This window comes from Mesoplodon bidens (assembly GCF_964165515.1).
Source record: "Mesoplodon bidens genome assembly, chromosome: 3".
Lineage (NCBI taxonomy): Eukaryota > Metazoa > Chordata > Mammalia > Artiodactyla > Ziphiidae > Mesoplodon > Mesoplodon bidens.
Genome location: NC_138178.1, coordinates 31,302,792 through 31,329,861, shown reverse-complemented (window position 1 = coordinate 31,329,861; position 27,070 = coordinate 31,302,792). Strand labels below are relative to the sequence as shown.

General features: G+C 48.1%; 1 protein-coding gene across 1 annotated transcript in view; it reads right to left on the bottom strand.

The window, feature by feature from the left end:
• The window catches only part of ENTREP2 (endosomal transmembrane epsin interactor 2), a gene marked incomplete at its 5' end in the record, with an annotated part of 374,409 nt that overhangs the window by 15,769 nt on the left and 331,570 nt on the right, over positions 1-27,070 (bottom strand). Inside the window, 3 exons of the mRNA XM_081227296.1 lie at positions 5,511-5,646; positions 6,197-6,357; positions 14,820-14,927. Of these exons, the coding sequence (XP_081083422.1) occupies positions 5,511-5,646; positions 6,197-6,357; positions 14,820-14,927 (405 nt within the window). The remainder of the gene's footprint in view (positions 1-5,510; positions 5,647-6,196; positions 6,358-14,819; positions 14,928-27,070) is intronic.

Here is a 27,070-nt window from a genome sequence, read left to right as displayed (position 1 = left end):
TTCAGTCGGGTAGCTGATGGCGCCCACCTCTCCTCTGTCAAGCGGGCTGGCGTTGCAGCAGGTGCCGGGCTGCTGGCTGCCCCCAACCAGAGACCCAGAGAGCTGCTCAAATGGTCCCTTGGATCCCATGTGTATTTAATACCGTCCTGCGCTCAACGCTCCCTCTCTGCCAGGGAGGGGATAGGATGGGAGAATTCACACCATCCCACACCAATAACCTGTGTGGAAAATCTCTGTCAAGAATCTCCTGCCAAATCAAAAAAAAAGGAACAATGCCCTGGAGGTTCATTTCCTTTCATACCTCTCTTCCTGTATCTAACCCTCAACTGGACTCTTTTTTTTCTTTTTTGTAGGGGTGGGTGGCAACTTCAGGCCTGAAAAAAAAGCTTCTGGTAATAAAGAAATATACATAAAACAAGAGAAATAAAACACACAGTGAGACAAGGTCAGGAGGAAATTGGATTCGTGTCATATTTGGCAGAAGCATCGCCGGCTTCCCTCTGGCTCCGGGTCAAATTTGGTTTCAAGAGGAGACAGCTCCTGGGAGTGGGGAATTGATCACCTCCAGCGAGCAGGATGTCAAGCGCTGAATTAGAATGTGGCCTCCCCTGATGTCCAAGGCCACCTTGCCGCAGCAAGGCTGCTCACTTCACAGGGCATTGTCCATGAAACACAAAGGCAGTGGAAGAGATATATTTGCGGCATACATAGAATTGAAGTTGAAATCCGAGTTTAGCAATAAAGGTTCATAACACAGCTCCCGCAGGGCTGTGAAAGGAGAAGCCGCATGTATAACGGAACGTGGACGCTCCAACGCCTGCATTTATTTATTCCCAGATGCACTATTTTGACCACTTATCGTAATTGAAAACTCAATCGGCATTTAGGCAAATAAGCCAAGTTCCTCTCATCTCCCTTTCTCCTAGGAACTTGGGGGCTAAGACGTCCTACATGGAAATTCTGCCCTGTTTCTGTAATGAGTTTCCCACTCCTGGGTGAGGCCAGCTGGCTATGTCCCAGGTTTACAAAAAGCTGTTCTTGGGGGCAGTTATCAGCCATCACGGAAAAGGTGCATTAAGGTTTTCGGCTCGTGTCCCAAGGCAATCTTCGAAGCTACTTCACTTACAGACTTTCTAATGTAAAGGTCATTTCATTTGAAAATATAAATAATAACTTCGAGGACTTGGGGTTGGACACACCTCTGTCATGTCCATTGCCTTTCTCACTACTTCTCGTCCCGCCTGCCATATTGCCACCGAAATTCCTAAAGCACTGCTGGGCCACGTCGACCCCAAACGCCCAACTGTTCAAAGGCAGGTCTATAGTGTGGCATCCCAGGTCATGGAATCTACACCCAATGATTTCTGTGAACCCTCTGACTGCCCTTCAAGCCCCCATGAGCCTCCCTGGTTCACACGCCCAGTTCCACGCAAGGTGGCCCAGCTGGTCCTTCCTCTGAAGCTCCAGAGAAGCCCATTCATCCCTGTCCTGTGACCACAAGGAAGGGAATCCCGTTGGTCTCCTGATCCTATAGCCCGTGGACTAGCGCACAGTCTCACGGGGCCCCCAGAACACACGCTGTCATTCACACAGGGGCATCAACTAGGCAAATTCTCAGCCACTTCCCTGCTGTAGAAAGAAACTCCCTCCCTCCAATCTTGCCCCAAAGCCACAACCTCAGGCCACGGGAAAGAGAACGCATCGCAACCCAAGTCAGAACGGAACCTGAATGTGGCTGAAACACGCGGGTCAAAACGAACGTGCTGGCTCAAGGGGGGGCTTTTCTTCCCAAATGAAAAATCTGTCCAGATGAGCCGTCTCTGCCGCGCACAGACCTGCACAGCATCTGCTTGCTTCCCAAGGGGGCGGGCGTCTCCCTCTCCTTATCCAAACAAGTGCAAATAGGCCATTCATATGCGTTTGTCCTAACCAGGGGGTAATTACCTCCTCTTGGCCCAGGGAGCCGGGGGTCCTGCTGTAAGATGGCTGCTCATGGCTGTCCCGTCGGGGGACTGGGGGAGGGGGGAGCTGGCAGGTGCAGCCTCCTCTCCGTGGGCGGGATGGGATCCTGGACCCCCCGACTCCCTGGGGGTGTCTGTGGAATTGAAAAGTGCTGCCAGCCCACGGGGTCAGAGAGAATCAGCCGGCGAGGTGCAGCTGCCTCCTCGGTGCTGGTGGCGGCGGGGGATGGGGGGTGCGGGGGGGTTGCCTGTGGCGGCCCATTTATCACAAATGCTGCCGGCCAGGCGGGCAGCCCAGGAAAGGGCGGGGGCCACGTCCTCCCGGGGATAACATTCATGCAGGGGCTTGTAAGCTGGCGGTTTCTGAGCCAACGCAAGCTAATATGAGACAGGCCTTTGCCCTTCAAAAATTCCTCCCCAAAATCTTTTGAAAGAAATCTCCATTTAAAGAATTCCCCATTCTTTTGGAAAATGAGGTCACGTGGGTCTTAGAACCGGTATTATCATCCTCTGATATAGTCTATTCTTCAGAAAAAAAGAGTAAAATAGTGATAAACACTAGGTGCAAGTGTTGGGGGTGCAACAGATGTCACACCCAAACCAGAGGCTGCTTCCCAGCACACCGGGTCCTTGGAGGTCCGGCGAGGCTGGGAGCATCATGGGGGTTCTCGCTGGTTCCAGCTCCGCCACTCTCCACAGGGTGGTGCACACAGACCCGTGAATCATGCACGGTTCCTCTCTTCTGGACATAGAGTAACAGCTCACAGGGACGAAGGAGAGGCAGGCTGGAGCCTGCAGCTCTGTGAGGGCAAAAGGCAGGGTTGCCGTGCAGACGGGGAAGCGGCAGGGCTCCTCCCGCCTCCAAGGTGGCTGAGGAGAGTCACACAGCCTTGTGGGCTTCCTGGGGTTTCCAGGCCCCTGGCCACCCTGCTCGGTGTCCCTGCTGGTTACAGGGCTAGCTGCCCGTCTGCACCTGGTTCAGTCCCCTCCTGCCTTCCAGGGACCTCCCTCCCCTGGCCCTGGGGAGCCGGCTCCGCCCTCCGGCCCTGGCATATCCCCTTGGTAACCCCTCCCACTCTATTCCCACCCACCCCCACTAACTACCTCCTATCCAGTCTCTTCATCGAGCATCTTGCCAGAGCGATTTACTCCGGGTCCCAAAGGTGTCCTTGGAGCAGCCGCAGTGGGGACTTTGGTAGACATGCAGATTCTCAGCAGCCCCCTGACCCTGGACTCCGGAGCCCTGGAGGTGTGCCCGGCCATCTGCATTTGATTGACAAGCCCCCCAGGGAGTCGGGATGCCCACTGGAGGCTAGAAACAGTGGTCCACACCCTTGCTTCCCCTCCTCACATCCCATACCCTCCGCTCCCCGACGCCATCTGATCCTACCATGCCCCCCACCCCCACCCCACCCATCCCCAGCAGCTGCTCCTGCCAAAGTCACTGGCAGACTCTCAAAAGGTGAGCCAGGTGGACGGGGCTCAGTCCTTCACAGCCTCCGGGCAGCATTTGGCCCATGCCTTCCTCCCTGACCACTGGTTTCTGAGTCCAGGCTTTCCGGGACCCCACCCCATGCCCTCTCCTAGGGCCTCAACCCGTCCCGGTCTCCAGGGCTTCCATGACCATCTTTGCAGCGAACCCTGATCTCTCTAAGGCCCCGGCCTCAGATCCTAGCAGCCGTGGACACTTGCTTGGATGTTCTGATGACCCTGGCACCCAGTGAGGCCCAGCGGGTGGGTTGGCCCCCCACCTCATGCTCACCCCTCCCTCAGAGCCTCTGCAGGAGCTGCTCCCTCCCCAGCAGCATCCCTGCCTCTCCTCCCTGACCTGCGTCCTGCCGCCCACTGGGCCGAGGCCTCATCTCCCAGGGTCCCTGGACACACGCAGGGACCAGCATCCCTGCCCAGGGCCCTGCAGCACCCGGGGCTCCACTCAGGGCTCTGACTGTTACCACAAGAAGCGGTTTCCCTTGACAATACTGATTTGAACTGTTTTTATCATGAAGAGAAAAATAAACCCATCCAGGAGGCAGAATGCTCTGCCTCGCTTTAAAGGGAAAAATCCCAGAGAATTTCAGTTATTATAAGTATCGGGATGAGAGTCATGGTCACACCGCTGCCTCCTTCCTCACAGCCCCATGCCTCTGTTTCTCCCGTGGACAGAAAAACAGCCAGGAGCCTCAGCCGAATCCCTCTGCCGTGGGGGCCTGGCGAGCCTCGAGACCTCTCGGTGGGAGCAGGCCTGGAGGGAGGCCCCGAGGTGTCAGGAGCCTCTGCCTGGGCCAAAGTGGACTGGGTGGCTGGCCGGGGCTAGGGGCTGCTGAGCAGTCGCACCCCAGGACCCCGAGGAGAGCCTGTCACAGAGATGCCCTGCATCGCGCTGAGCCTCGTCCCTTCCCGTCACATGGCCACTGGCCTGCAGGACTTGATCGCTTTGTGGACGGCACTGTCTCCGGTCGCATCCCCTGGACGCTGGGCCCAGCACAGGGGTCCCCAGGGTTGATCCTCAGGGGGTGGCGGGAACGGATGGGCCCTGCCGCCCGGCCAGCTCACCACGGGCGCCGTCTCACAGGGCGACAGTGCGAGGTCGGGGCCTGCACCGCCTCCAGGCGGGGGGCTCCGGGCGGGGACATGTGTCAGGGCAGCTCCGTGGCTGCTGAGACATCACAGTGTGCCCCCGACACTCCGGGTCTGTCTGTGTCTCCTCTGACTGATGCGCAGGGCCCAGGAGTGGCTGCAGCCCTGTCCCGGTGCCCCTGCTCCCTTGATGGCTGTGGCTGCCCACCACGCCCCAATCCCTATGGTGCCCTGGGGGACACCCGCATGGCCTTACCACTCCATCTGCACTTGGGCACCATATGGCCTTTCCCGGTGCTCACATCTCTCTGCCCTGGCTGGTGCCCCTCGATATTCAGCAATGACAATGATGATTATGAGGACGAGGATAATAATACCAAGAAAGGGCACGTGGCTTTTGCTGAGTCAGACCCTGCCACGTGCCCAGTCCTGTCCATTACAAACATCCTGTTCCATCCGGTGTGCTTGGTACTATTATGACCCCATTTCACAGATGAGAAAACTGAGGCCGCACGTCCTGAGTGCCTGCCCGCTGGGATCAGGCACCTCCCTGGCTGTAGCCACCAGGCCTCTGACAAGACCAGGAATCCAGACGAGCTCTCTCAGGTGTCCGGATGACTTTGATAGTGGCCTGTAGCTGAAACAGCCCAGAGACCCCTGCATACTCAGACCATGGCCCAACCCCACGCCGGGGGGCCTCTGCCCACGGGTCAGAGCCTGGGCCAGCTCTTTCTGCACTGTGTCCCCAGCACTTCTGAGGGGAGGCAAGGAAAGTCAGCAAAGACATGGGGTTGGAATCTCCGCCTGGCTGCCATCTCTGTAGGATCTGCTCTCTGCGCCTGCTGCCTGTGCTCCCCCACAACCGGGCTAAGACGACCAGCATCCCACAGGTTTGCTGAAAGGCTGAGGGAGATGCCAGCGCAGGCAGCAGGACCGGGAACGGGGAACTGGCCTGTCGGGGTTGGGCCTCACCTGGCTGGTGGGGGTCGGGCCCACCACGGCCTCGTAGGGCGGCGGGAGCTCGGCGGGGTAGAGCAGGCCTGGGCTGTTGATGGTGACGCGGTACAAAGTGCCGAATGGGGAGGAAGCAAAGTCCAGGTGGAGGCCCCTGGAAAGGCAGAACCGCGGAACATCACTCCCTGGGTAAGGAGCCCGGACCCTTCCCCGTTTCCCTCAAAGCGATCAGACCGATTCCCCGCCTGGAACTCTCGTGTTCGTGAAATAAAAGCCTCATTCACTAGGCAGTCCTCACTTTTGTTTTTTGCTGGAAAGATATTGACACTTTCAGTAAACTCTATGGCCTTTTCCATGACAATTAAAACCATCATACAGCTGATTCAATCTTTAATTAAATGTGACATGTTCTATTAAATGACCATAAACCGACAGCAGTATTGTGTTTCATGAAGAGTGGAACAGGGCTGCTCCTGCCTGGCTGGGTTTCTTCTCTGATGCCCTGCAGTGAGGCCAGCGGAAACGGGGCTCTGAGCCCTCCCACCTGCCCGGGCTCTGCTGTCTGATCCAACAGGCCTTCGTTCGCTTCCCCCTCTGCTCACCTTCCCTGACAAGGAGCACCTCCCACCCCCCACCCCCCAATGACGGCCTCCCATCCTTGGGCCCCAGCATAGCTCAGGGAGGTGTCCCCAGGGAAGACCCACCTGTGGGCCTCAGTGGTGGGCGTGCAGGTGTACTCCGGGGGGTAATAGGGCGGAGGGGGCAGCGGGGGCACAAACTCATCGAAATCCAGGGTCTGGTGGAGGACAGTGCCATGCGGGGTCATGCAGGCCGGGCTGGCAGAAATCGCCCTTTGTGGAAGGAACTGCAAAACAGAGAGGTTCTGAGATCAGGACGGCTGCTGTGGCTCTAACGTTATGACATACGTCTTCGTTATGTCTAACGAAGGTAACTGTGCAGAAGCTTTAATGATGCGCTTGGAACTCAGGTACTTTAACCCGTCAAACCATGATGGCTAAACACACATTGAAAACGGCAGCTCCGGGAGGACCACACCCCCTGCTCCGGAGCCCCATCACACTCGGTTCCCACGCTGCTGCGCAGGTGCCTGTCTTCTGAGGCAAAGCACAGTCCGGGGGAAGTTAGGTTCTATCCCTGCTACTAAACCTGTCTCCTCTGATGAGCAGCTTGTGGTCAGAGGGGTGCCTGCCGCCCAGGGCTGAAGACAGTACTTCCTGGAGTGAGTTTCCTGAGAAAACACCAGACTCTCAGGATGTCCCTCCCACGCCCGCCCCAACCCCTACAGTGAAATAAACTTGGGCAAAGCCACTTTGGTACTCCCTCCTTGGGGCCCTGTCATGTGCCTTATGAGTGTGTTCAAGGCCCTGAGAAGGCCTGCACCAAAAAATCCGTTAAATTGTTTAGCCCATTCATGGAACATTCCTCAAATATTTTGTGATGGGCCCCTTTGGACACATAGTATCCATCAATATTTGGCAGTTCTAGGGAATTCACACACTTTGGAAAACACTGCTCTGAGGGAAAATAATCCTTCATGAGGTCTAGAACATTCTGGGGGGCAACCTCAAAACTGAGAGGCTGCTTGAGCAACGTGAGGTCAAATCACTTAAAATGAAGCTGTCTCTGCCTCATTTTCCATTTTTGTTCTTGGGAGGCACCACCCAATACCTGCTGCTCCTTCCATGGGCCACTGCTCCCCAGAGATGACCTGTGGTGTGGAGGTAGCCGAGGCACGGCTCCAGGTCCAGGGGACACCTCCCCGAGAGTGCCTCCAGCTGTGGACAGACCCCAGGCTACTGAACACTATGCTCTGGGACCTCCCACTGCATGGGGGGGGGCGGCAAGGGGTGGGTGAGGCCAGGACCCAGAGTCTACTGTCCATGGCCAAGCAAGGACAGTTCCGTGAGCAAAGAGTGAACTCTCCAAGCTCTGCAGAAACCTGCAGAGATCCACAAAGGGTTAATGTAGAAGATGACATTTGAATGGGCCTGAAAGATGAAGAGGATTTCAATGAGTCGGCTCACAGAAAGGGCTCCGAGCTCAAGAAAAACAGGTGAGCTAGTGGAAGATGTGTTTACAGAGAGCAAATTTCAGTAAGGCTCTAGAAGTTACTTCCTAATTCTGGGGGCACTGGGGAGCCAGCGAGGGTGCTGGAGCTGGGCAGCAGCTCTACTGAAGCTGTGTGGTAGGAAGTGCCTCCTGGCAGCAGTGGGTGGGGTGGTGGAACATTTCTGGACAAGTACGGGTGAGGTCGCGATTCTGAATACAGTCCAATGCTATGAAATCAGCATGCTCTAGACTAATGCAGAAAGAACTGGGGGTGGGTGGGGGCGTGTCTAAATGTGTGACACATCAGACTGCACATGTCTAAACGTGTGACACCTGCCTTCTTCACACACAGAGCACGGTCCTTGCCCCTCCAGCTGGTGTGACCCATGGTTTGTATGTTTAGTGGTCCGAGATAGAGGTGCATCCATGGCCAAGGGCAGGGTGGATTTGTCTGCCAGCCTTGACTTTGGAAAGCTGCTCGCCCTGCAGCTACTGCAGGAAGCTGAGCAGCCAGTATGAAGCCAAAGGTCCTGGAGGTCTCATGGGGGAAGATTTTGAATTAGCCTTATCAGAAATTAGAAAAATCAATAACATACTCAAGCATGAAATGCAAAAGCCAAAGCGCTTTTCTGTGGAAGATCCAGTCCCACCAGGAAAGAGAGGTGAGGAGGTCCAGGCAATCCTATTAGCAGGTTTAAATGAGTCAATGCAGCCACACAAGGGAGGAGTTTTAAAGGCTAAACGACCGTCTCCGTTTCTGCCCTAAACTCCAGATGGCCTTTCCAGGGGGGGCATTGGCCTATCTTCGTGGAAGCACGTCAGACTCAGCAGCATTTACCCCGGCTCCTTGGCTTCCACGGCCGGAGGCCCGCGAGTCACACCGACATCTCCCTCGACACCCTTCAATATCTGTCTGATGAGGCAGCGTCTGTATGGGAGCCCAGGGTCACCAGCTCTGGACTCTGCTCTGAGACAGGGGTGTTGAAAGTCTGCACCCCACGGTCCCAGGCTCCCTTGCAGCTGGAGTCCTGTTAGGTTCTGCCAACGGGGACGCGAGAGGGAACCTGGTGAAGAGGCGGCAGGGAGGGGGGGTTCCTGTCACTGCTCCTGCCCCTCCTCCCTTATGTCCTCCAGCTCTAAGGGCGGCAGAGCTTCTGCTGCCGTCTCTGTGTAACCTCCAGGCGCTCCTTGCTCCTCTGCCTTCCACCCCTGGCTAACCAGCTCCCCGTATGAGCTATGTCGAGCTCCTTTTCTCTCCTGGGCCCCGGCCATGGGGTCCATCATGGGGTCTGGTGCCGAGGGCCCAGCAGGTGCTATAAGCATCCACTCTGCAGGTGAACACACACCTCCTCACTGCCACCTCCCGGCAGCCCCCAGGTTACCTCCTTCTTGCAGAAGCATCTAAATCATCTCTCTGCCTTGGTCTTCTTCCTCTTGTTCTGCTTTAAAAAGCTTTGTTTAGGGGCTTCCCTGGTGGCGCAGTGGTTAAGATTCTGTGCTCCCAGTGCAGGGGGCCCGGGTTTGATCCCTGCTCAGGGAACTAGATCCCACATGCGTGCCACAACTAAGAGTTCACATGCCACAACTAAGGAGCCCACGAACCGCAACTAAGACCCAGCACAACCAAGCAAATAAATAAATAAATTAAATAATAATTTTTTTTAAAGCTACAGTTAATCCAATGTGACGAGGTCGCTCCCTTTTAAAACTCTTTTACGAGACCTCTGCTTCCTGAATCCCACCCAGTTTCCCAGCTTCTTTACCCACTAACGCACTGATACCCCAAACTCCTCCCTCTGCCGTTGGAACCAACCCCAAGTACCAAACTCAGGCCGTTCTCTCTCCCCAGATCCCGCCTCCTCTCACCCAGCAACCTCCTGGTCATCCTTCAGGACCCACAGAAATGCTTGCTGCCCACCCGCACCCTCCTTGGCCCCTCATCTGCAGGGTGATGGCCAGGCGCAGAGTGGAGCCTGCATCTGGGTGCGCTGGGGAGGAAACACGCCCTGAAGCATCCCTTCTTTCCCAGGGGGTTGTGCTTGCCCTGGGCCACCTGTAAAAGCCCTGGTTGGTCCGTGTGGTGACAAAGGTACACCTGTGCCTGGTGAGCGAAGTGAGGTTGGTACCTGGTTGAGGTGTTCACACACCTGGCATGGGCATCATCGCCCAACCCTCATCATCCATAAAAGAGGAGTTTGCATTTTAGACCCTGATGGGGAGAAGCCCATTCTCAGGGGTTTGTTCTGGGAGGTAGGACCCATCTTAGGCACGTGCTACCCTTGGGAGAAAGAGCAGGATTATTGCCACAGGAAAAGTTTTCTGAATGGACTTCTTGTTGGTGAACTGGAGCTCTCCCCCTGTGCTCTGGACCCTGGAGTGATGCCCGCCCCGGTCACCCTGCTGCTCTCTGGTCCTGCCACCCCTGGATGAGCAGGGCTGCCTCCTCAAACAGGCTCAGACCAGCTTTAGTTACTACTGTAATTTGCAATGAAATATGAATGCAGATGGGAAAACTTGCTTGTTCCGTGAAAACCGAGTTGAAGGCTTTGGAAAGACTCGATAGCTAAGCAGAAATTTCTGCCAAGGTAGGTCCTGGCCAGGCAGTCATAATAGAGTGAAGAATCGTAAAATATCCAGGGAGTTCTGCATGCAGATGGCTTCACCTGTCTGACTCCAATCAAAAGGAACTAAATCTGGAAATCATAGAGGCTGTGAGTTCCATGAATTTGATGCAGTAAATACAACCTGATACACCAAAGAGACCCATAATCAAAGAGAACATCATAGCCCCAAACCAAGACTGGGGGACAAATGCTCATTTGCATGTTTAAAGCCAAAATAAAATGTTCATGGTATGTATCATTTTTATGATTGTCTGCTGTAGCTGGCTTTTTAGGTCAAGCAGACACCCATTATTGGTCCTGATCTGATAGGGTAAGTAGCACCTACGACCCAGAGACCTTTCTGCTGAACCCAGACCTCAAGGAAGGTCACTGTGGGTCAGAGGAGGGCCGGCCTCAGTGGGGAGAACTGGAGAGGGGAAGATACAGGTGAACTTGAGTGATCTGGGGGCTCCCAGGGGGCACTACATCACTCCCTGTCCAGCCAGCACCCATTCTGAGCTCCGTGGGCAAGCCCACAGTAGCGTGTCTGTGACGGCCACGGTACGGTACCCTGCCTGCAGCTTCTGAAGCAGCTCTACTTTACAAGGCGTAGGATGAGTGGAGAACATAGATGGCTATAAAAGATGAAGTTAACAAGTGCGTGCGAAATGGAGATGCAGGTAATAACAGACCATGTCCCCAAGGCTAGGTGGCTGGCAAGAAAGTAAGTGGGGAGGAAAATAGTTTAATGGAAAACTGAGATTACACTTAGGAAATAAAACTAAAAATGTGAGATTATAGACACTTTGGAGGTAAATGCTCTCTCCACTAAACTGTATCAATAAACTGAATTTTATCATCAGATGGTCTTTTGCCACTACTTCCAAACACATTAGAGGAATTCAGCGTGATAAATTCTGACAATAGACATAACAATTTGTATCTCACGTAGATATGCATTCATTATATGAATTCTCCCCAAATTCTTAATCATCCCAAAATGCTGATCCACAAAAATAAGAATAAAATTATGGGTTCCTTCCACATGGGCTAAGGCCTTTGCTATGAGTCACAGTCTGCTGATGGGTGCCCCGTGATTCTTCCTGCCTAAACTAGACCCGTAAGACATTCTCTGACTTTCCAGTTCTGTGTTTTTACAGCAGAGCCAGAACTTAAAGGTACTTGGGAAGCAATGTGTATGCAGAAACCCCTTCGATTTTTTTCAGGTTTTATCCCAACCCCTTCGAGTTGTCTGACCCACTTCTAAACTGACGGCAATGTATTTAGTGACCCTCTTTCACTGACTCTTTCCAGAGCACTCAGTTTGGTTGTAATAGACATAACTCTCTTCTTGCACTCGTATTTCATTGGCTCACGTGGTATTAGAATATGCACTTAGAGTCCACATACCACTGGCCTAAACTGGTCTGGGGCTAGATAAAACTGTCCCTTGGAAAGCTGATGACCCAACTGCTGGGAGCAGAAATGGCACATGGGTGAACCGCAGAGGCTGCAAGGAGTGGGGGTGTGCTATGGGCAGCAGGAAGCGCATCTCCCAGGCGGGATGGAGAACCGCAGCTGGCTGGCCAGTCAGGTCAGCACAGGTTGGTCAGAGAGTTATGACTGTATGTACAAGGAGAACCATTTGCAGAGTCAGAGACAGAACCCAAATCAAAAACAAGTAGCAACTCAGATAAAGAAATGGCCAAATAACTGACGTGACTTCCATCTCATGGACCACTGCAGATATTCAAACATCTCTCCTTCTATTGACTTAGCTGGATGGCCATGATTGTTTCAGGTTATAAGATTAAGTCATAGAGCAACATACGTGGTGTGATCCCATTTTGGCAAAAAAAGAAGGAAGAAATGAAGGAAGAAAGGGAAGGAAGGAGAGAGAGATAGAGAAAAGGAGGGAGGGAGGAAAAAAGGAAGATAGACTATTTTCATATGTTTCTATAAGTCCTAAGAAATCAAGAAACAAAGGGAAGATTCACTGCAAATTGTTCTCAGGAGAATGCAGTGGGAGAGGGGAGATGATCAACTTTTTCTTTATATACCTCTATATTTTATTTGTTTCAATGATCCTATGTTACTTCTTTAATTAAAGAGTTTAACAATATGAAGTAAGAAAATTAAAGTCAACTATATCTCAATAAAGCTGGGGGAGAAAAAGACTTGTAAAAAAATTAAGAAGAGCTTCTGAGGCATCCTCAGGGATAACGTAGCTCCCAGCCCCATCCGTCAGGGCGTAACCATGACCCCCTTGGGCTGTCCCACCTCTTCTCCAAGGACACAGCACGTGTGGCCAGGCTGGCCCAGCCCCTGACCCACGTGGTAACAGCCAACCTCCATGTGGCCACCATGCTTTTTCAAAGCCCATTGACACGTTATCTAAGTCATCCTCTCAGTGGCCCTATGAGGACAGTAGGATGTAAACAGTCTTACTTAGAGCAGAGGAAACCGGGACAAATGGGTGGTGATGTGCCCAAGGTCAGGTGCTGGTCCCACGGGCGCCACAGTCATGGGCTCCCCGGTGGCTCTGCAGGTCAGTGGGGTAACCAGCCTGCTGAGGAGAGTAGTGTCTGGTCTGTTCCATAGCCCGTGGTCACAAAAGGAGAAGAACACACAAGCAGCAAACTCATCGATTTCTATTTCCAAGCCAGGAGTCTGAAGCAAACTTACTCACCAAGTATAATACTTAGCCATGAAACAGCCAGGGGTTCTAATGGCAGCTGTTGTAATTGCAGCCATACTTTACATCTGGTTGATAAAGTACATCGAGGACCACTGCCTTCACGGTCACAGCTGCGATGTCCTGATAACAAACCGGGACGTATTCCCTCCACGTATTTAAGAATCAAAATAGTTCACATTTGAGTTCTCACCAGATACTTAAACAGGGTCCCTCCTGAGTGAGAAAAATGAGGTTCAGGGAGGTTCGTAGGTAAAAGCCGGGGACCCCAACCCAGATGTAGCTGACCTCAGACCCCGGATGCCAGGCCACTCACTTTCTACACGGAGGACTGACAATGACCTGCACGTTACGTTTCACCACATACACTATTTTAGCTACGACACACTTTCTTCTTACTTAGTTGGTAATTTGCATTTTATTTCTGAAAACCTAGGGGAAAAAAAGCTTCAGCATTTCCAGCCCTGTGGTTCTGTTAGTTTAGCCAAATTGGTGTGATATTTGCAGATCAAGAGTAAAATCTGCGGAGGTGACCGGAGCCCCACAGTACTTAACCTTCCGTTACACGACACGCTGGAGAGAATCGCCAGCGTGAGGCCTCAGCGAGCAAGGCCTGAAGTTCATCGCTGCTGAAGAACTGCTTAATTAGGTATCTTTCAGAAAACTGCCGCCTCTCGGAAAGGTCGGCCCGGTTGTGACAGCTGTGTGGGTGTACACAGGGAGAAAGAGGCTGCACACGATTAGAGCCAATGAATTTTTAACGCCTGGGTAATGATGCTCTCTGGCCCTGCATCTTGATGAACTGATGTACTGCCACGGGGTGGGTGAGAAACAACAAATCAAACAGGCTCCTATAAGAAAAACTTGCCTTTTTTCTCATGAGATGCTTAAAACATTGGGGAGGGGAGGCAGGGCAGGTCTTGGAGGGGCCACGGGGAAGAGGGAGGGCAGGGTTCCTACCCTTCGCATGAACAGCAATGTCTTCCCATCACTTTCCCTTTATTTGCTGACTTTAGTGGTAATGTACTGAGCAGTGGGCTGTGTTCCATTCACACAAATAACAAAGAGCCGTCATTAGTTATTGAGCATGTATTAATAAGTGTGTGACCTCTGCTCTTGGCCTCATCACTCCCCTGGGGACCAGCACTTCCTCTTCTCTAAGACCCTGGCCAGAGGTTCTAATGATGGCTGGCCAGTGACCTGTCGCTGGATTTTGAGCTCAGGGTTAATTAGCAAATCTGCAAAGCACAGAGGAGCAGTTTTTCAATTTGAGAAGAACTCATCTTCTAAACAATCTTCCTTTATTTTATTTTATTTTATTTTTTTTGCAGTACGCAGGCCTCTCCCTGTTGTGGCCTCTCCCGTTGCGGAGCACAGGCTCCGGATGCACAGGCTCAGCGGCCATGGCTCACGGGCCCAGCCGCTCTGCGGTATGTGGGATCTTCCCGGACTGGGGCACGAACCCGTGTCCCCTGCATCGGCAGGCGGACTCTCAACCACTGCGCCGCCAGGGAAGCCCCGAATCTTTCGTTATTAGCCGCCAGGGAAGCCCTGAATCTTCCTTTATTAAAAGTGAGTTCTGAGCAGAGCCTTGCTCTGGAGGTGCCGGGCCTAAAGGACATCTCAGGCTACAGGACTGTTGCTAAAATTACTCAGGGGCACAAACCAGGGGCTATCTAGAGGCACGTGATGGTAGCTGGACCCTGTCAACAAGGAGCTCCAACAACACCTAAGATAAATACATCAGTGGCAACAAATGTGTGAGTTTTGTCTTCCAGAGGGCAGCATGGAGTGACCTCCAAGGATCTCCAAGCCCCACGCGCTGTCGGGGCTTACTGTCCTTGGGGCTTCTGGATGGAAGCCAGCAGTGTCCGTGATACATTGGTCTCAAACTGGCTGGGGAGGAGGGGCTGGAGCCTGCCACTGTGAGTGTGCTGGGGAGGAAGGGGGACCACTCACCATCTGCAGGACGTCAGCAGAGACCATCTGCATGCAGCACATGGCTGTGGCTAGCGCACACACGATGGTGGACAGGACGTTGAGGGCACACACGCTGAAGAGCAGTTCCTGTGGGAAAAGATGCGGGAGGATGTCAGCGTCATCTTGGCAATGCAGATGGCAGGCTCCTCGGCATTGCCGTCAAGGTCCAGGATGAGGATGTTCAATTGTGGGTTTCTTTTTTCATCATCAAAACTGGCCTTTTATAGACACATTTGTTTATTCTTGGTTTCTACATGGTTGATCAAATTACTCTTAGATACTAACTGATGTATTTTACAATTTTGATAATTATTAGGTAGTCACTGTCTAAGAAAATCTTCAAATTGCCAACATCTGAGTAGGTGGGCAATCTTTGTCAATTATAAAGTGTAACTGAAAATTTTGATAAGAATCCCAAGTTTTTTAAACTTCTTTTCTTGAGATAACTGTAGATTCACTTGCAGTTGTAAGAAATCATAGAGAGATCCTGGATACCCTTCCCTCAGTTTCCCCCATGGTAGCATCTTATAAAACTATAGCATGATATCATAACCATGATTGACAATGATACAGTCAAGACAGAGAACACTTCCATCACCACAAGGATCCACCCTCCCCGCCCGTGTTGCCCTTTTATAGACACATTCACCTCTCTCTCCCTGTTCCCCACTCAATCTCCCTTTCCAGACCCCTGTCAACCACTAGTCTGGTCTCCATTTTTATAATTTTGTCATCTCAAGACTGGTATACTACTGGAATCATAAAGCATGTAACTTTTCAGACTGGCTATTTTCACTCAGCATAATTCCCTCAAGATTCATCCAAGTTGTTGCATGTATCAATAGTTCATCCCTTTTTATTGCTGAGTTCCATGTTTGTGCATTCTCCAGCTGATAAATAACTGGGTTGTTTTCAGTTTGGGGCTATTACAAATAAAGCTCAGGAGCATTTGTGCACAGGTCTGTGTGTGAACATGAGTTTTTATTTCACTGGGATAAATGTCCAACAGTACAATTGCTGGGTCATATGGTAACTGAATGTTTAGTTTCATAAGAAATTTCCTAATTGTTTTCCAGAGTGGCTGAAACATTTTACATTCCTACCAGCAATGTATGAATGATCCAGTTTCTCTGCCTCCGTGCCAGAATTTGATATCACTATTTTATTTTAGCAATTCTGATCAGTGTGTAATGATATATCATTGTGGTTTTAATTTTCATTTCCCACACAGCTAATGATCTTTTCAAGTGCTCATGTGCCATCTGTTTATCCTCGTTGGTAAAGTCTCTGCTCATAACTTTTCCCGTTTTCTAGCTGGATTGTTTGCCTTTTTTCTTTTTTAACTGAGTTTTGAGAGTTCTCTGTGCATTCTAGATTCTAGTCCGTTGTCAGATACGTGGTTTGCAAAATTTTTTTCCCAGTCTGCAACTTATCTTTATCTAGCCCTAGGTCGTGGTGATTTTCTCTTTTTTTTTCTAAAAGCTTTTATAGTTTTACGTTTTACATTTAAATCTGTGATTCATTTTGAGTTAATTTTTGAATAAGGTGTGAGGTTTAGATTAAGGTTTATTTTTATGTTTTTAATTTTGATCTCTACATATTCATTGCTAGAATATAGAAATGTGGTTTGTATCAATATTTGTATTTACCTAGTATCCTGTGACCTCGGGATTTTCTTCCATGTTTAATTTCTTCCTTCCCAATTTGTATGCCTTTCATTTCCTTTTCTTGCCTATTAGCACTAGTTAGAATTTCAAGTATCATGAATAAGACGAATAAAGATGCCGAGATGAGATATCTTTGTCTTATGCTCTCAGAGGGTTCACTCACAGAATTTTAACTCTCCAAATACAATTCATTCTTCTTTAGATAATTTACTGTCAAATCCATGCCAGAAATAGAAAAAAAAAATAACCGCGATTCACAAAAGTGACCAAACATTTAGAATAATCATATGTCCTTCAATATACATACTCATACACTACTCATACGATAAATGCAGAAAATACTGTAAATACTCAAAAAATTATTAGGAAAAATGGATCTTTCACCAGAAAGACCATGGTATTAATGAGGTTAGTTTCAATTTTCTAATCAAGGGGTTGACAAATCCTCAAGACGAGTTGGGACGTACTCATTGTATTTCCTCGTTAACATGCATTGTACATGCACTGTGAATGTTTCAAATGATGGTCTAGTCTGGGAGCATGCACAGGTCTTACTCATAGATACTTGAACCCACGTGTTCTAATCAATAGCATCCTTTAAGGAAGTTCCCCAATTTTCTGTAGGCTGCTATGACTACAGAAGTCTTTGCCCAATCCCCTCCCTCAGAACCTGCTCATTTGTTCTCAAGACTGCCTGTAAAATAGCCAGAAAGGGTGTGATTATGATAATATTACAGAGGTCAAAGTTAACATACCATGCAAATGTGAATACAGAGAACAGAGTCATGTTTTGGAGATTTGTTAGGTAGAACTGAAGCAAGTCTCAGCTTAGGGCTAATTATTCTCCACTCCTGAGGTCAGAGTGTTCTGAGAACTCTGAACAAATGTGGGAAGAGTTGCTACTCCCAAATCTGAGTACTGGACACTGTAACCTCTAATCCTTTTCTCAGACTCAAAGAGTTTCTTCAGGTGCATCGGCTAATCAGCATTCAACTGAATACTCCAGGGGGACCCTCTGAAGATCCCAGGGTTCTCTCCCCTCCGGGATTCTGTCCTGAGAACTCTCAACCCCAGGCCTCGGTCTCCCTCAGACCCTCAGCTCTGTCACCTCAACTCAGGGAGTCTGCAGGGATCCCCCTGAGTTCCCCGTCCTGCACTGTCCCCTGGAGACTCTCCCCTCATTGGTTGACCATATTTCAAGGATCACTGTCCTTCACTGTCTGATGTTCAATGTCTTCATATTTTGTCAGGTTTTTGTTGCTGTTCTGGTTTCAGGTGGGAGTTTAAATCCAGTCCCTGTAACTCTGTCTTGACCAGAAGCTCTTGGTGGCTCTTAGGCTCATCTAAGTATCCTCTGTAACATTCTTAGGGCCACCTCAAGTGTCCTCTATGAAGTTGCTAAAGACGGAGTAGGAAGGGAGCTCAATGGTGGGAAACGGCAGAGGCACAGATGGGGTTGGGAAGAGGCTCCGGTGTTTGGATTTTATTTTGTAGGCAATGGGATACTTCTGAAGATGTTTGATGTTGGGAAAGGGATAACGCAACCTGTTTTCACAAATGATAGACAGACCTTTTGCAGAACCTGGGACATAGTTGGTGCTGACTGTTGAAGTGAATGCCCTTCTGAAAGTAACATTAGTTTTGAATATAGTCTTATTTGCAACCAGGTAAAACTACTCACAAAAAATAAACACAAATCATAACCTTTTGTTTGAATAAGCGTCATGAGGCAAACACTGCTTTATGTCTCATGGAGCATATTCATTGGAATCACACACCAAAAAGACTTCTTTTTTTCTTCTTCTAGCTGTTTAAATGCATGGCTTTTTGCTAGATAACTACACACCTGGAATTGTGTCTGTGTGTTTCTTCAGAATTCTCTTTCTGGCTTAAATCATGCCTTAACCTCTGCCCTTGGATGGGCAAGCACTGAAATCCAAGTTCTATAAAATCTCTTGACAAGGTCATTCAAAATGGCAAGCGTGAGGACAAGGTGGGTCTTGCATGGTGGATCCTGAGTTTTGCTGCTGGCCACTCTGCATACTTCCTCGAATACAATTGAGGAAATCATGTCTATAACGAATCAAGTATAAAACAAAAACAAAAGGAGATACTTAGGGAAACCTATGAATGATAAATTCTTTAAAAATTCTCTCCAAGGCGAGTAAATTCCGAATATTAACAACACAACAGAGAAAGGTGACAGCCAGGAGAAATTATGCATTAAGAAACATACAAAATTTAGGATTTTGATTCCCCTGTTTGTTGAAAATATTGTTGTCCAGAGGACAAAGGGTCTTATATTCATTACTATTAGCTAATTCACCAGTTTTTTTTTAAACATGTTTTTGTTTCTTTGAATAAAAAAGAGATTCCAGAGGAGACTGTTATCAGGCAAGGTATAATGAAGGAAGATGAGGAAAGGCTCATAGCGTAAAAAATAAGCGATGAAACCCATGGCTAACAATAACTGGACAACCGCTCCTTCCCTGGCCTTCCGCTCCCTCCTGCCCCCTTCCTGCCTCGCCACCAGGGCAGCGCTCTCCCGCTCTCTCTAAGCACCAGCTCCACCTCGTCCAGCTCTGGCCCTGGGGACACTGGCCTGACTCTCTACCTTCCAGCTCCCAGGCTTGGGCAAGTGGCCGGGAAGGTGGCAGAGCAGGAGGGCCCAGGAGAATGCAGGACGCCAGGACTGCTGTAGACCAACTGAGCTCGTCAGCAGGCGCCAGCCCTGTTCAGTCCCTCAGCCTCTACACGACCATGAGAGAAGATGGCACTGAAGCCCCCCGCCCCCAAATCTCCCTGATCTTCTTTCTATCACTTCCTGTTCACACCACACAAAAGATCCATGGACTGGAAGCCTCCAGCCCCGCTCTCTTCCTGCTGGGTGTGTGGCTTTGAGAGTCTTCTCATTGCTCTGTGGCCTGACTGTTTCATCTGTGAGGTGTGGACTGGCCCAGATTTGAAACTGAAGTAGGTCAACTCCTAGGGATTGGCAAAGGGAACCCCCCTGGGAGAGCTTCTGCCAGGCGTGTGCAAAGCTGAATGTAAAATTCAATTAGCTCACTACAGGGGGTTCTGGAATGCAGAGGAGGAAGTCACCAGCCTCAGAGAAGGTTGGGTACCATTCATTTTGCTGTCTTCTGTGACTGGTTATCATGTTTGCCTTTATTTCAGTCAGTTCAGAAATGCACCCATAACGTTCATCTCTGGGGACAAACACGACCAAAATGAGTAAGTTATTTATCTATAAACATTATGAAGCATTTTCAGGTATTTAACAGTTGTAATAACTACCTGTATTTATATTAATTACTTTCAGATGTTAACTACATTTTTAATTGCTTTAAAATGGGTCTTAGAATCTCTTTTCTTAGCAAGTACACCATTGATTATAGCTATTTATAAGTGAAAACTCTACAGTTAAAATTACTCTCTTGGGGGCTTCCCTGGTGGCGCAATGGTTAAGAATCCACCTGCCAATGCAGGGGACATGGGTTCGAGCCCTGATCCAGGAAGATCCCACATGCCTCGGAGCAACTAAGCCTCTGCGCCACAACTACTGAGTCTGCGCTCTACAGCCCGCAATCCACAACTACTGAGCCCGTGTGCCGCAACTACTGAAGCCCACGAGCCTAGAGCCCACGCTGCGCAACAAAAGAAGCCACCACAATGAGAAGCCCTCGTACCACAACGAAGAGTAGCCCCCGCTCGCCTCAACCAGAGAAAAGCCTGCGCGCAGCAACAAAGACCCAATGCAGCCAAAATAAAATAATAAAATAAATAAATTTATTAAAAAAGCAAAAACAAAGTAACTTTAATAATATATATATTTTTAAATTACTCTCTTGATAGCCAAAAAAAAGAAAAGAAAATCCTGCTCTTTCATTTTGATGAATGTGGGGATATTTAAGATTCAAGAAAATGTAGTAGACCTTATTTTAAGCATTATTTTGAAAGATAAGACAATATCAACCCTGGAAGAAAAATGTGCAAATGAGGGGCTTGTTCAGGTTGCTATTTCCTAAATAAAAGACACCTGCAGGTCTGACTGGCTTACAGGCACTGGCCCTGAGTTTCAGGATGTGACCTCATCACTAGGTGATGCCCATGGGTCACATCACTTGCATGTCAGTGTTGATTTTGTATCATCTTTTTCCATGTATCAGAGGACAGTTTACTCCTTGCATGACAGAATGGAACTGAAGGTAACTTCACTGATGTTTTACTCAGCTGGCAAGAAAGGGACAAATTCCCCTTTCCCGGGAGTCTGTCAAAACTAGAAACACCGGGCCTCCCTGGTGGCGCAGTGGTTGAGAGTCCACCTGCCGATGCAGGGGACACGGGTTCGTGTCCCGGTCCGGGAAGATCCCACATGCCGCAGAGCAGCTGGGCCCGTGAGCCATGGCCGCTGAGCCTGCGCGTCCGGAGCCTGTGCTCCGCAACGGGAGTGGCCACAACAGTGAGAGGCCCGCGTACTGCAAAAAAAACAAACAAACAAAAAAAAAACTAGAAACACCTAATACAGGAGCCACAAAACTTCATCACCACCTTGTAAAGCAAGACCTTCCTTTCACAGACTGGTTCACAGGCAGAACACACACCATGCTGCAGCCCGTCACCTGGCCTGCTGATAAAGGGAATTTATGCCTCATAAAAGTTCTGTTCAAGGAACTAATTGCTCCTCACATATGTAATACATGAATTTGTGGTTCATCAATTTTCTAAGAATTTTTTTTAAAGACAGTGAACATAGTTTAATTTTGGTGATTCAGAAGGTAACCGCTTTCTCGCTGGGCTTAAGCTTGTTCCGAGCATGTGTGTCCACTGCCCCGTGGCTAAGCTGTGGTCCTGGGAAGCATGCCTACATGTCCACTGCAGATGGCAGTGGGAGGCGGGCCATGAAGCCCGCTCCACCGTTATGACCTGCATGACCTTGGGAAGTGGTCTCATTTCACGGTGCCTCAGTGTCCTCATCTGTAAAATGGGAATGATGGTATCTACCTCTCACAGGGTTGTGATGGTGAAATTAGTTCACAGATGTGAAGGGCTCAGAGCAATGCTCAGCACACAGCGAGGTTCGATAAACATCACCTATGGTCATGATGTATGGCCAGCCACCTGAGGACCTCCATCTGCTCAAAAACACCAGAGAATGAATTCAGCAGAGGACTTTTAGGCCTCGTCCATGAATGCTTAAGGAAAATAGCCCCAGGAATGATTAGATGACCAGAATGCTCTTTTGTGGTCTAAACAAATTTTATATCGTTGTTCCCACCATTCAATTAATGGGAGAAAAGAATTCTGACGTCCGCCCCCCTTTTCCTATCCTGCTGTTTTTCTGCTGCCTGAAGGTTCTGTCCACCGCTACTTGTTTTAACACCCCCTCCTCGCCAGAGGTTAAATGCGAGTGAAAGTGGTTTGATTAAAACCCAGGCAGAGGGCTTCCCTGGTGGCGCAGTGGTTGAGAGTCTGCCTGCTGATGCAGGGGACACGGGTTCGTGCCCCGGTCCGGGAAGATCCCACGTGCCATGGAGCAGCTGGGCCTGTGAGCCATGGCTGCTGAGCCTGCGCGTCCGGAGCCTGTGCTCCGCAACGGGAGAGGCCACAACAGTGAGAGGCCCGCGTACCGCAAAAAAAAACACAAAAAAACCCAGGCAGATTAAGAATGAAGTCAAAAAGAATGAAGAGACACTCATGGGAATACCCATAGAAGTAATTTAAACGATAGTCTTTCGCCTCTGCAGGACTTGGATACTATTTACAGTAAGAAGTAACATTTCCAATCTGTAGTTAACTGATAATGGAACAGTTCCTCACGCAGTCCAGACTAGACAATTTTCTTTCAATGCCCTCTAGGATCTGTTAAAAGAGAGATGGAGGCACAGTGAAGTTTTCAAGAATTCTGAACATACAAATGTTTGAATTGGGCAAGCCACAGGTGGCTTCCACGGTAAGGACAGGTAAGGACAAGGAGCAGAGGTGACTATGACAGATAGTTAGGAGACCTGGTGATTAACAGGTGGCTGTAAAGGAGAAAAAACAGTCATTCTGTGGTCTGAGTAGGGGCCAGCTGTTCCTGAAAAGGTGGGCTGCAGGGGTGTGGAATTGCTGGGAGCAGAGGGTCAGCGAGAAAGAGCTCACTATGGATCCACTGAATCTGAGAGGGCCGAGGTCCTCTGCATGGAGGCAGCTGCATGGTTCTGGACTGGCATTGTGGGCTTGGGGGTGGCCAGCAAGGAGGTGGGGGGGGAATAATTCCAGGGAGGCAGCTGAACTTGCCCAGGGAGGGTGTGCTTGGCCAGGAGAGATGAGGGTCTGGATTAGAACTCAGAACCAGGCCCTAATTCTGGAGGAGGAGGATGAGTCTACAAAGCGGATCAAGATGAGGATGACGAGAGAGAAGGGAAACCCAAAGCAGCGGGTGTATAAGTGGACAGATGCACCAGCGCGGCAGAGGTTTTCACACACCTGTCCCAACACGTCCAGCAGACAGTCAGTGAGGATAGGAATGAGTCAAACCCCACGCCAAGTCATGTGCCTGAAGCTGTCCTCACAAGATATGCGGGACTTTTACCAAAACTTGATTACAAACAAATGCAAAGCAAGGGTCAACAAACTAACACCAAAGATGCAGGCACATCAAGTTACCTGACCACAGTGCAGTTACGTTTGCTATAAACGACAGAAAGACAACCAAGCAAGCCCTCCCTACATCTGCAAATTCACAATACACTGAGAAATAACTCAGGGATGGAAAAAGAAATCAAAATGAAGATGAGAGAATCCTTGGAACCAAATAAAACATGACCAGACATCAAAAGTATGCAGTTAGAGAGACTTGTAACACTGCCAGCTTACATGAGAAAAGAAGAAAGATGAAGTTTAGTCACAAAGCACACAACTCGAGAAGCAAGAAAAAGACGGAATTTGAAAACAAGGTATAAATGGAGAAGAGAGCAGAAATTAATGAAATTTGAAAAAAAAAAGACAGTAGAATCAATAAACCCAGAGCTTGTTCTTTGGGGAAAAAAGCTAATACAGTAGACAAGTCTCTGGCAAGGCTGAATGACAGAAAGAAGGGGAATAAACTAGAAACATCAGAAATTAAAAGAGACGATTAATTTCTTCATGTCAATGAACTTGAAAATCTAAATAAAATGGACAATTTTTCCAGAAAAATAATATACACTAAAACTATCTCATGAAAAAAGAGAAAGATGATATGAGTAATGATGAAAAATCCTTAATAACATATAAGCAAAGTAGAATTTCATAATCAGATGAAAACACTGTGACTTTTATCCCAGAAATGCAAGAAAGTTTCCACATTAGAAATCCATTAATATAATTCACTATATGAACAGAAAAAAGTTGTGTATGTGGGTGTATATACATATACTTGTGTATTTATATATTAGATAAATATATATGTTAAAGAGCCTTAAATTTTAGCAAATGCAGCATTTATTGAGATATGCATACATGTTTGTACATACACATGTGTATTTATTGAGATAGGCATGCATGTGTTTGTACATACACATATGTGTATTTATATATGTATATACATGCATATGCACCTATCTCAATAGATGCTGCATTTGCTAAAATTTAAGACTCTTTAATGGTAAACTCTAAGCAAAATGGTAATAAAGTGGGATTTCCATAACCTGGCAAATACTATTTAGTCCCAGAAAATTTCAACAAACATTATTCCTAATTATTGAATATGTTTCCTTTAAAATCAGGAAGGAATAAAATAAAATAAAATAGGTAAACGACAGGACCTACTGTATAGCACAATATAGCTCAACATCTTGTAATAACTGATAAGGGAAAAGAATATCACTTTTCTGTACACTTGAAACTAGCACAACATTGTAAATTAACTATACCTCAATAAAATTAAAATAAAATAAAATAAAATAAATAAAATCAGGAAGAAGACACGGATGGCTCAAGCACCATTCAACATTGTGCTGGAGTCCTAGCCACGTCGGGAAGACAGGAAAAGTGAAGAGAAATCAATAATCACTGTAAAAATTGGAAAGGAAGAAGCAGACGGCTGTTATTCCCAGACAGTGTAACCCACTAAATAGAAAATCCCAAACAATCTACAGGCAAACTGTCAAAGTAAATGGAGGTATCAGTAACTGGACGCAGGATCAATGAACAAAAGTAAATGGGTTTCTCCATATAAACATTATAAAGTAAGAAAATATACTTGACATATATACACTAATATGTATAAAATAGATAATAAGAACCTGCTGTATAAAAAAATAATAAAATAAAAATTTAAAAAAACAACAACAAAAAAGAAGAAAATGTACTTAAAAAACTCTACTTTTCCCATAGCAACAAAACTATATGACACCTAGGAATGTATCTAACAAAAGATGATCAAGTCTGTATATCCAAAATTATAAGTTTTCTTGAAAAATGCTACAGAATGCTAAATAAATAGAAAGATACACCAAAAATTATCATTCTCAGCAAACTAACCTAAAAATGCAATGCAGTTACAATGAATGGCTCTGTGTGGGGGGGGGGCGGGGAGGGAGATGGGGAAGGAGGGGGAGGGGGAGAGGGTCCACAAAGGACCAAGAATAGCCAAGACAATTTTGAAGAAGAACAAAGTGGACGCTTATCCTACCAAAAACAAGACTAACAAAGAAATAGTATTTAATATAACGTGCTATTGACCATGAGTCAAGCTATATACCAAAGCAAAAGAAAAGAGACCCCAGAAATAGATGACTTCAGACATAGAAACTGGACATACGGCCATACAACTAAATGAACACAGACCTGTGCTGTAATAACTGAGTTTTATCTATCTGTGAAAAACAAAATAAAATTAGATCCGTATCTCATACCACATGCACAATTAAGCCTCAGGTAGATTAATGAACTACATGTGAAAAGCAAAGTTTTAAAACTTATGGAAAAAAAATCAGGATATTTGTATAACCTCAGAATGGGAAAATATTTCTCTTTTTTTAAAGGTTCTTGGGGATCCCCAGGGGATCACATTTAAAAATATATATTTATTCATTTGGCTACGCTGCGTCATAGTTGCGGCACGTGAGATCTTTGCTGAGTTATGCAGAATCTTTAGTTGTGGCATGCAGGATCTAGTTCCCCAACCAGGAATGGAACCCAGGACCCCTGCAATGGGAGTGTGGAGTCTTAACCACTAGACCACCAGGGAAGTCTTGGAAAATATTTCTTAAACGCAACACAGAAAGGGCACATCAGACAGGAAATGAATTTGCACTAAAACTGAAAACTTCTCTATGACAAATGAATCCCAAACAAAACTAAATGACAAGTCACAGAGTGCATGAGATTTTTATGACAAAGGTCATCGTTCAGAATCAAGAACAAAGAACCCAACAGGAAAACAGACAAAATAGGCAATTCACTGATGAGAAACATAAATAGCCAAGGTATTGACAATATATGACAAGTCGAGAAGAATCTATGTCAAGAAGTCTTGGCAAGGATATGGCCGGAGCAAGGGCGCCTCTTCCACTGGCAGTGAGAATGTGAGTCTGCATTACCCCTTCGTACAGAAATGGGAAATGTTTTGCAAAAGGGCAGATGCGCTTTCCTTTCATCCTGGCAAGTATGCCCGCTGAGAAGACCGAGCACAAGGGCCCATGCTGAGGAGGGCGTGACTGTTCATTCTAGTACTGTTGCAACAGTAAAAAATTGGAAACAACTTATATCCATTAACATGAGACAGATAAGCAAGTTGTGGAATATTCAGATACTGCAAAACTACACAGACTCTCAAAAGACAGAATTCAAGCTACATACGTATCCCTGTGGATCAACATCAAAGAGCATGATGGTGGGTGAAAATAGAAAACTGCTTACGGTACCGATTATGTTAAATTTTATGTAAAATTTTAGTGAACTATGCAAGCATGCAGGGGAAAGGCAACATCAACCTCAGGATAGTGGCTGTCCCTGGACACCCTCTAATTTCAGACATAGAGGGAGCCATGGCTGGGGTCTCAGTGGGGTCTGTAAAAAAATATAAAATTGCAATATTATGGTTCTTGTTTTTTAAAAATAGAAGCAAACATTGTAAACATGAGGAGACTGGACAAATATGGGTGGCATTTGCTACATTACTCTCAGACTTTCCAGGCTGTTGACCTGGCTCCTCTTGCAGGGTGGATACGCCAGGAGGTGAACGGGGCCAGGCCTGCCAAAGGCATTGCTGTTTGCACAGAAACGACCCTGAGCCTGTGGCCGCACCGTCCCGTGTCCTCCTACGCGGATCCCATTGGTGGTGGAGAAAGCACCAGATCTGGCATTCAAGACGGAAATCTGGGTCCACCACCAGTTACGAGACTGCAGCTCTGACACTGCATGTCCTGGAGTCATGTTCTCGCCTCTAAAGTGTCAATGATAAAGTCTGCGTCACAGACCTCGCTGGGGCTGGGGTCATGGTGGGGAAAACAGCATGATGGATCTAAAAGGCCCTGCACTTGGGGACCTAGAGATGATCCTTCTAAGTGAAGTAAGCCAGACAGAGGAAGACAA